The 13546-nt window shown below is 41.3% G+C and overlaps 1 protein-coding gene across 2 annotated transcripts in view; it reads right to left on the minus strand.

Annotated features, from left to right (window-relative positions):
* Positions 1–492: 492 nt before the first annotated feature.
* FAM241A (family with sequence similarity 241 member A) overlaps positions 493–13546 on the minus strand; it is a 41918-nt gene continuing 28864 nt past the window's right edge. For both annotated transcript variants that reach the window (XM_014463700.2, XM_023761792.1), the window contains 3 exons: positions 6401–6519; positions 3182–3254; positions 493–1440 (listed from right to left, as the gene is read on the minus strand). In XM_014463700.2, the coding sequence (XP_014319186.1) occupies positions 1411–1440; positions 3182–3254; positions 6401–6519 (222 nt within the window). In that variant the 3' untranslated portion in view covers positions 493–1410. The remainder of the gene's footprint in view (positions 1441–3181; positions 3255–6400; positions 6520–13546) is intronic.

The raw sequence follows: 13546 nt of genomic DNA on the forward strand, positions 1-13546 counted from the left end.
TTTTTTTTCATGATGTTTTTTTTAAAAAATATATTTTTTATTATTTTTTTTCACAAATATTTTATTTTATTTATTTTTTAAAATATATTTTATTTATTTTTTACAGAGAAGAAGGGAGAGGGATAGAGAGCTAGAAACATCGATGAGAGAGAAACATTGATCGGTTGCCTCCTGCACACCCCCTACTGGGGATGTGCCCGCAACCAAGGTACATGCCCTTGACTGGAATCAAACCTGGGACCCTTCAGTCCGTAGGCTGACACTCTATCCACTGAGCCAACCCGGTTAGGGCTATATATCTTTTTATTGATTTCAGAGAGGAAGGAGAGGGAGTGAGAGGTAGAAACATCAATTATGAGAAAAAATCATTGATTGGCTGCTTCCTGCACACCCCACACTGGTAATGAAACTCATACTAGTATGTGCCCTAATTGGGAATCGAACCATGACCTTCTGATTCACAGGTTGAAGCTCAACCACTTAGCCACACTGGCCAGGCATGACTTTTTTCTTCATAGATTTTGTGATTCTAGAAATTTGTTCAATTTGTTCATTTCATCTAGGTTATCCAATTTCTTGGCATACAATCTTATATTCCTTTTTATTTCTGTAGAATCCATTGTAATGTCTCTGCTCTCATTTAAGATTTTAGTAATTTGAGTCTTCTCCTTTTTTCTTTGTCCATTAAGCTATATAGTTTTGTCATTTTTTTTTTAGCTTTTCTAAGAACTAACCTCTGGTTTCATTTATTTTCTCTATTCCCTTTACTATTCTCTATTTTACCTTTCTCTTTTGTAATTTTATTATGTCTTTCCTTTTGGTAGCTTTAGGTTTAGTTCTTTTCTGAGTTTCATAGGTTGTAAAGTTTGATTGTTTGAGTTTTTTTCTTGTTTTTTAAGGTAAATGTTTATAGCTATAAATTTTTCCCAGCACCATTTTCACTGTGTCTCATAAGTTGTTTTTTTGCTTCACTAGTCTCTAAATATTTTTTCCTTGTGCCTTTTTTTAATCCATTAGTTGGTTAAAAGTATATTGCATAATTTCCACAAAATATATATTTTTTTAACTTTTGTTTTTTATTTCTACTTTATCCCATTATGGACAGAAAAGATACTTTGCATCATATCTATATTTTAAAACTATTGAAACTTATTTTGTTGTGGCATAATATATGACCTATACCTCCAAATATAGTATGTAATATTTATGTTATAATACTACATTATAAACTATCCATTAACAATTCTCTGAGAAATCAAAAGCATTTTGAATCCACGTTTCTCCTTATGTTGCCACATTCTCTTATGGGAAAAAAGAGTTCTGATTCCTCAGACGGGTATGTTTTTGCAAATATAGCAAGATGAGTTACTGAGTATTTAATGTGACAGAATAACACTGAGAATTTCAATGTTATTTCTTGTTTTCTTGGCTGTAGAACACCTGGAAGAAAAGAAAATGGTGCAGTTGGCCTGTTGTTGGAGCATTTTGGATAGCATTTCTTATTAGAAGTTTATGGTGACTATAATCAAATAGTACTGTATTATTCAAAACTCCCTAACTCAAGGAACTTATAGATGCTATCTAACGTGTTTGTTGAATTACTCTGTCAATTAATGGGTCCTTTTTGTAATGTAACACAATTGAATGAGATGTTTGAGAAGGATGGATGACAAGAAACACCTGTGAAATCACAAAACAGTGAGCTGACTCAATCAGTTCAGGTAGAAGATACATTTTATGAGCCCAGGACACAGCTTTAATTATTGTCTTAAGATTTTTCCTGTACATGCCTGTCTCTATGTTGAGTCTATGATCTCAAGACACAGATGTTATCCTATTCTTCTCTTTTCCGTCTGGCAAACAGTAAATACCAAATTTATGTCTCCACGAATAAAGGAGTGAAAAGATGGACGTTTGGTATATAGTGTGCACAGAATTTCTTATTTATATAGAGCACCTAGACATAGCAGACATGTTTTGAGTAAGACCATTAGGCCATAAAACAGTGATGGTCTTTGTAAATGATGTGGGGACTAAAGCTCCAGGAAAGCAGCCATTGATGTACCTTCTGCCAAGTGCCGCAGGTCAGCATCAATACTTGCCGTATGACGAGCACACCATACGAAGGGAAGTGGTATGGAAGGACCACCTATTTGTGCACTGCACATAGAACAATCACTCTGAGGTATCTATCACTTAATGCGAAGCCACTGTAACTGTTTATGTCTTCATGTAAACCTTAGCTTAGAACTGTCACTCTCTCCAAAATGTGTGGTCCAAGATAAAGTGCTTCTTCAGATTCAGTTTTTCAAGGCATAAAAAGGAAAATATGTCCACAGACAAAATAAAAGATTCATTACCCGCTTGTTGAAGTTTTATGGAGAGAATGTTTACAGTAGAAACATGATTGCGAAGTTTAGGAAACAGGGCAGAGGCCAGAGATAAGATTTCCTCTGGTACCGTGTGTCTAGAAGGGCCGTTCTTGGAAACTTGGAGGACGCGGAATGAGAGAGTTACAGGGTTGTGTGGACATGGATGCTTAGAAATACTGTGAGAATAGAAAACATGTGTGTGCTATGAGGAATTAACCTCAAAAGCAGGCTTCTAAAAATTAACATTTTTTCTGGAAGTTTGGAAAAGTAGGTAGTGTAGATAACTGATGATAACTGTAAAAGTTGTTTTGAAAATGTTATTCCACAACATTGAATAAATAATTAGAACAATTTCCTCTCCTTTTTAGTTCTTTTAATTCCCTGGAGTTGTGTGGAAATAATTTTTTTCTTTTCTTTTTTTAAATATATGTTTTATGGTTGATAGTATTACAGATAGCTCCCATTTCCCCCCCAATAATTTCTTTTCCATCCTCCTGTGTCCCCACCTCTCAGGCACACTGAGGTCTGTGTGCCTTCCAAGGGATGTGAGGACCCAATGCCCAAGATAGGAGCCTGGAGTTCAGCACAAGTAGAAATTATTTTTTTTAAGTAAGTGGAATTGCTTCCTGCCATTGTGGGAAGACAGCAAGAGAACTGGATGGGTGGCTGCAGCCCCGGACCCTAGGTGAAACCCTCCCACAGCTGTGCAGTGGGCCCTCGGTGGCGTGGGATCTGCCGCTCTCCCCACACAGAATCTGTTCTCCTGCCAAAGCCCAGCACCTCAGCTTTTCATTGGGAACTCCTCCTACCTGCTTCCAGTCCAAACAGTCCTGAGGGCTGACCCCACGTCTAACCAAATCTACGGTCCATCTTCTGGGTGCTCTGATGGGATCAAGAATGAGGAAGTGACTTAATCCAGGTCAAGGCATTTAAAGCTGTGACTTTTCATGGTACCTTAGGGAAGAAGAAACTTTTCCCATTAAAAGGGATGGTGAGTCGGGCCGGCGTGGCTCAGTGGTTGAGTGTCGACCTATGAACCAGGAGGTCAAGTTTCGATTCCCCATCAGGGCACATGCCCTGGTTGCAGGCTTGATCCCCAGTAGGGGTCGTGTAGGAGGCAGGCAATCAATGATTCTCTCTCAACATTGATGTTTCTATCTATATATACACACACACACACACACACACACACACACATATATATATATATATATATATATATATATTTAAAAATAGTAACTTATTTAAATAAATAAATAAATAAATAAAGTGGATGGTGGGCGGGGTCAGCCTGGCACTGTTGACGGCACCTGATAAGGGAGTGAGACGGTGCCTGTGAATGGAGCAGCCCAAAGACACTTAGCAGGACAAAAGGTTGGAGAGGGCCCAGGTCCCACTGCAAGTGTGAGAACCTGGACCTGCCAGGTCCAAACCCACCCTTTAGCTGGCCTCTTACAAGTGTTAATTTATCCCCACCATTGACCAAATTATTTTAGTTTAGTAAGTGTGCCCAGTCTCTTGCAATCAAAAAGTCCTGGCTGACACATCAGAATCAATAATCCCAAGACTCCCTCTGCATGGTGTCCTTACTGGGCAGGACTTGGCTGGGGAGATACAGACACAGGGTGGGGTCAGATCTTAGGGCAGCTGCCAATCAGCTCTGTCCCTGTTCCTTGTCTGTCCTGGGAGAGAAAAACCTCAGAACAAGGAGAGGAGAACCAGCAGGGGGAGAGGTCCCTGGATGGGTAATTGATCTGCTTGTATTTTCATTATTTTTAGGGTCTATGTTATTAATGTTTATTTTTACTAGGAGATTACCCATGTCCTCTAGGCTTCAATTTTGATGCAATAGGTTTCTGTTATTTTACTTTAATTTTTCCTCTCTTTTTTAGTTGTTTACAAAATTGTTATAATTAATGAGTAAATACTGATACATTATTATGAAATAAAGTCTATATTTTACTCAGGTTCCCACAGTCAAGGTTCAGTTTTAGTACCGGTGCCATTTGCAATCACATGGATGGACCCAGAGGGTATGCTAAGTGAAATAAGTCATACAGAGAAAGACAAATACCATATGATTTTATTTAGATGTCAAATCTAAAAAACAAAATAAAGGAACAAACAAAACAGAACATTTCTCATAGATACAGAGAACATTTTGACCATTGCCAGAGGGGAGGCAGGTTAGAGGGCTGGGTGAAAAAGCTGGAGGGATTAAGAAGCATAAATTGGTATTTACAAAATGGTCACAGGAATGGAGTACAGCATAAGGAAAAAGACAATAGTATTTTAATAACTATGTATGGTATCAGGTGGGTAGTAGACTTATTGGGGCGATCACTTAATCTATAATAATAAAAGTGTAATATGCTAATTAGACTGGACGTCCTTCGAGACGAAGCCGCAGCAGCGGGGGCTGAGCCCCTTGCACGAATTTCATGCATTGGGCCTCTAGTAAGTTATATAAATGTCTCGTCACTGGATTGTACACCTGAAACACAATATTGCACATCAACTGTAATTTAAAAATAAAAAAATTATTTAAGAAAGAAATAAGGAGTTTTGACACTGTGATGATGATAGAAACTTTATTCTGTAGGATGGGGGGAAGCTGTTGGTAATTCTTATGCATAGGAAGTGACAGGATTATGTTTGCTCATTCATTTATCTGGCCCATGGAAGGTAAAGGAAGGACTAAGAAGGAAAGAGGGAGGGAGAGTGAGTGTTGATCATTTGTTGGGCAGAAGCTAACATGCACTACTTCACGGAATTCTCACACCACCCTGGGAGGGAATGGTTATCTCCATCTGAAAGATGAGGAGACTGAATTTTCATTTCTTTGCTTGAACTCACACAGCTAGTAGGTGGTGGGGCCAGAAGTCAGCTCTCTGCTTGTCTGAGGCTCAGGCATTCCTCCAAAAGGAAACTGCTCCCCTAGATTTCATTCCGGGCAGCTACGAAGCTTTTGTCAGTTGAGACCTCAGAGGAAGGGAGCATGGGTAGAAGCACACTGCTGGCCTGGACTGAAGAACAGATTTTTAAAAGGCCGGAGGACAGGCAGGTGGTAGAAGCAGGGCAGTCATTGTTATAAGGATCTGGTGCTGGTTGTACTGTGAAGGGCCAGGCCACCTCCTGCCTCCCCACCTGTTGTCATCCCCAGCTGCTTTCCCAAGTCCCACCCCAAAAAGCAGTTTGGATGAGTATATAAAAGCTCAACCATTAGGTTATGTGCAGATTTTCTTTAAATTGAATGACTAAGCTGTAACCCCAAGCTGCAAGGATTACTTGGATTACTCTATTTTTCCAGGATCTTATGTTTGCATGCTCTTCTGGCCCATCTTGGCCCATTTAGGCCAGTGTTCTGCACTGAGAACTCTGTTAGGATCAGTCTTAGGTATAAATGCCTGTAAAATAGAGGTAATAATTGTCCCTACTTTATCTGGCAAATGGGAGCAGTAGGTGAAGGGCCTAAAACAGGATTTATGTCAAAATGAGCTTAGTATCAGGGGTCTGGATTCCCGTTTTATTTTTTAAAAAAATCTTTGTTGTTGAATGTCTTACTAATGCCCGCCCCCCTCTACACCTCCCGTCACTGATCCCTGCTAGCCTGCCCCTGCCCTGGGTTCTCATTTTAATGCAGAATGGGCAGAGCAACCTAAGGCAAGGAAACGCTCTTCTCTGCTGCCATCTTGTGTGCATCTTGGGAATAACACCGAAGTGGAAGTCACCAGGAAAAGATCTTCTCTGTTGTCATCTAGTGGTCATTTTGGGAATTACATCAGAGAAGCGGTCCCTGCTGTCATCTAGTGTGCATCTTATGAATAACAACTGAGTGGAGGTCACCAGGGAAAGCTCTTTTCTTTCCAAAGGCTTCTGAGCCCATGAGGAATGTATCCGACTTAGGGCTGTGCCACAGATATGATCAGCTGTGCCCTGGAAGCTGCCCACTGGAACGTGGAGTTCTCAAGATGCACCCTGATGCAGAGCTTGGCCCACCATCGACTGCCGTCTCGCCTGGCTCTTACCTATGCATGCCTGTGCCACCCTTCCCTCTTGGCAGAAGTGGTCCTGGGAAAAGGTGGGCGAGGTAAGTCCTGGAGATGATTTCTGGCCCCAGCCAGCTTGCGAGGGACAGAGGGGGTTCCTGAGGAAAGAGGGAGTAGAGACCTGGGGTAAAATCTGCATTGCGGATCCATGCCCAGGTTGCAGGCTCCATCCCCTACTGGAGGCAGCCGACCAATGATTTCTCACATCATTGTTTCTATCCCTCTCCCTTCCTCTCTCTAAAATCAATAAAAAACATTTTTAAAAGAAAAAGATGTTTCTAATAAGCTACTTGCAAATTACATTCAGCACAGTATTCTTTCCTTGAATGGAACTGATGCCCATTCTGCAATGTTTGGTGAAATGGTTCATAACTCTGTAATAACAATGTTTCTTTATCACAAATGCTTTTAGCATGTTTTCACAGACCTTGAATGTATTATGAATGTACTAATAATACTCTTTAAACACTAAACACAACAAATTAACCGTCTCTATTGGCTTATACTATCTATCTGTTTACAGAATGGATCCAATGTATTGGCGTGTACTGGATTTTTTTGTGTGAGAGTACTAGTGTACTATTACTTTTATCTTGGTCTATACTAAAAATGTAATATGCATAGACCAACAGATTTAGTCTGAAATTTCACTTTGGAATCAAAGCCAGAGACTGTTTGCAATTCTATACATATAACATAATACTCTTGGTCAATTCAATGGATTAAAACTTAGAAAATTATTTTCATTGTTGATTTTATGTAGTAAATTGTTCAAACCCATAGCAGAATTGTGTATACATTGGTGATTATAATCCTGCACCTAAGTTTACTAAGCCAAAGTGTTACTGGGAAGACAATGTGACCTTGATTCTTGTCTTCTTGAAGGAAAGATTTCACAAGAGACAAAGTATAGCAAAGTTAAGTAAGACTTTCTTGGCTGAGCAAAAATGTACTTAGGGCAGTGAAACAGGGAAGGGCATAGAAGAAGCAACAGGAGAGCCTAGGCTGGGCTGCTTTAGCTCACTGAGAAGTCAGAGAAGAGGGGGCCTTGGAGACAGGTTCAGGGGGTGAGCCCAGGACAAGTTGCCACTGCATATTGCTCCCCTGGTTGCAAGTCTCCTGGGGAGGAAGGGAATGGTGTGGGTGTGCTCCTCTGGGGGAGGGAGTACCTAGATCCTTCATTCTGAGTGTATTTCTCTCTCTCTTGCAGGTGGAAGTCTTAGGAGAGGTCTCAGGGAAGGTCTCAATCGAATGTGCATCATCTTTCCAGGTGTGCTTTTTCAGGGTCGGGGTCTCCACTGATTGGTTGGTGCCAGGGCTGGAGTCGTTAGTCAATGTAGCTGGTCCTGAGGTAGCCATGGTGTCACTTGTCTGGTTTTGCTGCTTTTCTGTGCCTGGAGCTGAAATACAGCTGGGTCCTAGATGTTACTTTTAGGGAGGGAAAAGTCAGTGGCGGGGAGGAGGTGCGGGGAGGGTGGAGGGGTGGTCTAAATCACATGACCAGCCAAATGAAAATTCAGGGGGTTCAAACTGCATGACCAGCGATGTTAGGAGAGGAAAGGTTACCTGGGGGTGAGGTTCTTTATTTTCCCAGTTTTGCCCCTTGCTAGGCATTGGGGCTTTCCGCCCTGGTGAGTTTCTGTACCTGGCCCATCGTCCTACTGAATTACCAAATCTGGCCATTAAGATCTTTTGTGCTGCCCTAACCGGTTTAGCTCAGTGGATAGAGTGTCGGCCTGCGGACTCAAGGGTCCCAGGTTTGATTCTGGCCAAGGGCATGTACCTTGGTTGCAGGTACATACCCAGTAGGGAGGTTGCAGGAGGCAGCTGATTGATGTTTCTCTCTCATCGATGTTTCTAACTCTCTATCCCTCTCACTTCCTCTCTGTAAAAAATCAATAAAATATATATTTTTTTTAAAAAAAGATCTCTTGTGCTAAAAAGAAATGGTGTGGACAAAAAGGGGCCACATACTAAACTTGACAAGTTCAGGGAGGCCTACGTGGCGACCTTACAAACTCAGAGACCAAATAAACACATAGGATGGTCTGAAATTAAAACTTTTTAAAAGGTGGCCCATGGGGTTGTCATGTCCTAAGGTCAGTCTTTACCTTAAATAAGCCTGTCTGTTGTCTTTTTGCATCTAGGGTAACATACTTGCCTTTGTAAAAAAAAAAAAAAAAGTAATTCCCCCTTTTCCAACCCCTCAAAGCTCCAGAGACTACAAATCCCCTCATGATCATTGTTATGTTACTTGTTGACTGTTAACTATCCTGTGCCCACCTATGTAAAAGAGGTATGGGGCTATCATTTTACTTTTTATCCAATCCCAGAGAGACCCCCACTTTGCTTTCTCCCACCTCCCTAATCTATCACCAATAGATTTCATGTAACCAGCTTATGTCTTCCCTTTTGATTGTAATGTATAAAGCAGGGTGCAGAACTGCCATTTTTTTTGTAATAATTTGTTTTATTTATTTATTTATTTGTTTGTTTAAAGTATTACAAATAGTAGTACATATGTCTCCTTTTTTAATTTCCCATTGACCTTTCCCAGCCTCCCCTACCCCCCAGCACATGCCCTCACCCCTCCCCCCCACCCGCCAGTGTCTTGCGTCCATTGGTTATGCTTATATGCATACATACAAGTCCTTCAGTTGGTCTCTTACCCCTCTCCCCCACTCCAGCCCTACCCAGCCTTCCCGCTGTAGTTTGACAGTCTGTTCGATGCTTCTCTGCCTCTGAATCTATTTTTGAGAACTGCCATTTTCTCAATTTGTTGGTTTTGCTTCCCAGCAATTGTTTGCAGCTTGGCTCACATAGACTCACAAAAATTCTCTACAGGTTTGAACATTTCTTACATTAACAATAGAAAAGTCACAATTTGGACCAAATCTCCAAATCATAAATCAGTTGCCATTGTCCAAGTGAACTCAGCTCTCCCATTAAACATTTTATTTTAAACACGCTCCAAAAGTTTGAGGATTCCAGCTGCTTTGGAACTTGGGAAAGAGAGCAGGAAGCAGACTTACCTACAGCTAGGCTTAAACTTACTCAGCTTCCCAGACACACCCTGACGATGGTTTGCCCTGATGTCCTTTGGGGTGCTATTTGAGGGACTTATTAGCTTAAAACCATTCGTACCATAAGCGTCTATAGACGCAAGTGGCGGACCTTTTTCAATTAAATTCAAAATATCATGGAAGTTAACTGGTTAAATGTTGGGTTAAGCAGTTTACATATATAGAAGTCTCATGAATTTCCTACTCCTCATTTTAAATAATGGTATTTTCTCTCACCTATTCCTAATACCTCTAAGCCTTTGTTAATCCCTGGGCATACTGTTTAGTCAACTAAAGCTTTATCGTAATTGAAGACCCATAATAGAAGCAGGCAACATGACTAAATGCTGTACCCCTAACTTTTAAATCCATCCTAACAAATGAGTTTATGACTTAAATTAGTCATCTTCATGCTGTACTCTGAAGTGGATTTTATGGAGGTGACTCAGGTGAAAGAAAGAATAGAGAATATAGTGGATGCTGTGTTGTGCTACTCAGATCCCCTGAGAACTAAAGGATTTATCCAGAGTGCTGCTATAAGATATCCCCAGCTGTCAGCCCTCTCTGGAACTTGTTTATGGCGGGAGAGCACCCTTGTCCCGATACAGGTCCTGTATGAGCGTGGGATAGAGTCACCGAGGCCTTGCTGTGACTGTTTGTGTAACTCCCGATGCCCAGTCTTGCTTCTTTTGCTTCCTTCACAGGTGCTGATTTCAGAGCACTCCCTAATGAACTTCCTGCATGCTAATATTTTCTCAGATTCAGTCCCAGGGAACTGGACCTACAGCAAAATCATAGCCACTCTGCTTTTACCTTTTATTCTATCTATTATCTATTATCTATCTATCTATCTATCTATCTATCTATCTATCTATCTATCATCTATCTATCTATCTATCTATCTATCTATCTATCTATCATCTAGCTATCATCATCATCTATCTATTTTTGGTTAATTCTCACCCAAGGATATTTTATCATTGATCTTTAAGAGAGTGGAAGACAGAGAGAAACATCGACGTGAGAGAAAAACATCAATTGGAAGCCTCCTGCACACAACCCCACCAGGGCCCAGACCGGGGAGGAGCCTGCAACCGTGGTACATGCCCTTGACCAGAATCAAACCGGGGACCTTTTGGTCCGCAGGCCGACACTCTATCCACTGAGCCAAACTAGCTAGGGCTGCTTTTATCTTTTATATTTATTGGACAGTCATGTAAGATTATAGTTAAAGCAAACTAAACTAAAAACTTTGAAAGTCACTGGTCTCACAATAGGAAAAATTATCATTATGGTTTTGTGCATGGCCAAGTTAATTGTTCCAAATCAACACCTAAGGAGTGTGTTTTTTCTATGCAATTGTTTCTTCTTAGCCTTTTTGTTTGTTGTGTTTACACATATACTCATGTGATTTTTAAAGCTGAAATCCACTAAATAATAAACTCAAGAGTATGTTTAAAAATATTCTTATTGATTTCAGAGAGGAAGGGAGAGAGAGAGATAGAAACATCGATGAGAGAGAATCATTGATTGGCTGCCTCCTGCATGCCCCACACTGGGGATCAAGCCCACAACCTGGGTATGTGCCCTGACTGGGAATCGAACCATGACCTCCTGGTTCATAGGCAGATGCTCAACTATAGAGCCATATCGGCTGGGCACAAGTATTTTTGATATTACATATGTGAAACCAGTAACATATATGACAGAAGCAATCATGACAGACCAGAGAAGGGCCTTCAGTAAGTGGCACATATTCTCAAACATTTTATCCAATCCTACCCGATCTGCGCCCCCACCTCCCAAATTCTTCTCAAGACTTTGTCTTAAACTAACTAGGGCATAAATAAATAAATAAATAAATAAATAAATAAATAAATAAATTGTATATAGAATTCTGTTTTTAAAAAAATTCTCACATTAAAAAATATAGCATCAATTAACTAGCCTCTTGTAATACAGGGGTAAGCCAATAACAAAAGAGGTTAATGGTCTTATGATAAAAGCCACTGTATTCTGTGGTGCTTTGGAAAACTAGCAAGGAAATTTCCAACTCATTAAGTTGCGGAAAGGTTAAATGATAAGATTAGCTTCTGAAGAAATAACTCAGGTTTAATCAGCATATGAATGCCCAAGTTCTGGATGTTAGCAGGCTCCTGAAGAGCTCACTCAATAATTCTAACTCACACAGCAGTCAAGCAGAAATGCAGCTTGGATTCGGAGTTGGATTTCACTTTAGATTTTCCGACTACTCTATTGCCTGGGAAGCCACTCACACATCAGCCTTGGCTTTCTGCTCCAGCAGCAGGGATGAGGAAAATAAATAAGCTCTGTTCACTCTCAAGGTGTGTTGCTGCTCTGGCAATTTCCAAATTTGATGTGGCAGCAATTAACTGATAAGTAGAATATGATATATGCAGTCAGAGAGACTCAGAATGCAGAGTTCTGAAAGAATACTATTTATTAGAGTGCATAACAAAGTACTTTATGTACATGTTATTTAGCATATATTATCTGGGCTACTAACACACTGTAGCAATGAGTTTATTCTGGATACTAAAATAGCAAACTTAGATACTTGAGAATTCCTGCTCACAACTTCTAAGTTTTTTAAAAGATTAAAATTTAGTAGACAAAGGTCTATTAAAAATACTGGAAAAATATGAAATTTAGGTAGCATCAGTGACCATAAAGAATTCTAAATGATCCTTTCTGGAGAAATAGTGATTCCATCAAGTACAACATTGAAAATACATTTTATCAAAGAGAAGGGATTAAGAAGCACAAACTAGCAGCTATAAAAACAGTTATGGGGATGTAAAGTCAATTATATTGTAACTAGAGGCCCAGTGCATGAAAATTCATGCACTGGAGGGGGGTCCCTCAGCCCGGTCTGCCCCCTCTCACAGTCCGGGAGCCCTCAGGGGCGGGAGGCGACCTGTTGATCAGGGGAAGGCAACACCCCATCACACCTCTGCTGCTGCCACTGCCGGCAGCACAAGCCTCTGCCGGACCTGGTTACCTGAGCCTCAGAAGGCCCTGGGCGGCTGGGCAGCCAACATCCGAGGCTTGCCTGCACCTTGGACCAGCCCTGGGAGGCTGGGGGGCTGAGGGGACTGGGGGACTCTGGAGGCAGGTGCGTGCCTGCCACCCCGATGGGGCTGAGGGGACTGGGTGCTGCCATCTTGTGGCTGTGGGCACCACCATCTTTGAGGGTGTGGCAGTCAATTAGCATATTCCCTCCTTATTGGCTGTGGGCGCCACCATTTTTGCGATGGCATGAGGGTCAATTAGCATATTCCCTCTTTATTAGATAGGATAACTATGCATGGTGCCAAATGGGTACCAGATTATTGTTATGGGTTCACTCAGCGAGATAGACCACCGACTCAGAATTTAAATTTAAGAGCCTTTATTAAGCTGGCCAGCTGACTACAGTTACAGCACCCTGCCGAAACAGAGGCTGAACTACAGCCCCGATTTCCATGGCCAGCGACTACAGTTACAGCACCCTGCCGAAGCAGAGGCTGAACTGCAGCCCCGATTTCCATGGCCAGCGACTACAGTTACAGCACCCTGCCGAAGCAGAGGCTGAACTGCAGTGCTGACTGCAAGAGTTACATTTTATTATTAAATTCTGTGGAGGCCCAGAGAAAAATGTGTCTTTCAAATTCTGGGCCCCCCATATGGAGGAAACTCTCTTTATTTATACTTTTTCCAGTCCTTTGTCTCACAAATTTGGAATGAGACTTCCGGGCCTTCTGAGAAAGGCCTGCGTGCTGGGAAGGGGCCATGAGACCATATCTCAAGGCCTGGCCTGATGTCAGTACCTTCCTATCTATGTGTTTTAGGAACAGACAGCACAGCATGACCTGTCTGGCCAAAGCGCCAGATATGCAGCCCAGCACAATTATCAGGGTGATCACTCCATAAGTATGTAAATATCTAGTCCCTATTTTGAACACCTGAAACTAATACAATATTGTATGTTAACTGTAATTGGAAAATTAGAAAATTTTTTTCAAAAGAGTACATTTTCTCCTAAAAAATATAAGTGTATGGT

Source organism: Myotis lucifugus, unplaced genomic scaffold, assembly GCF_000147115.1.
Source record: "Myotis lucifugus unplaced genomic scaffold, Myoluc2.0 scaffold_217, whole genome shotgun sequence".
Classification (NCBI taxonomy): Eukaryota; Metazoa; Chordata; class Mammalia; order Chiroptera; family Vespertilionidae; genus Myotis; species Myotis lucifugus.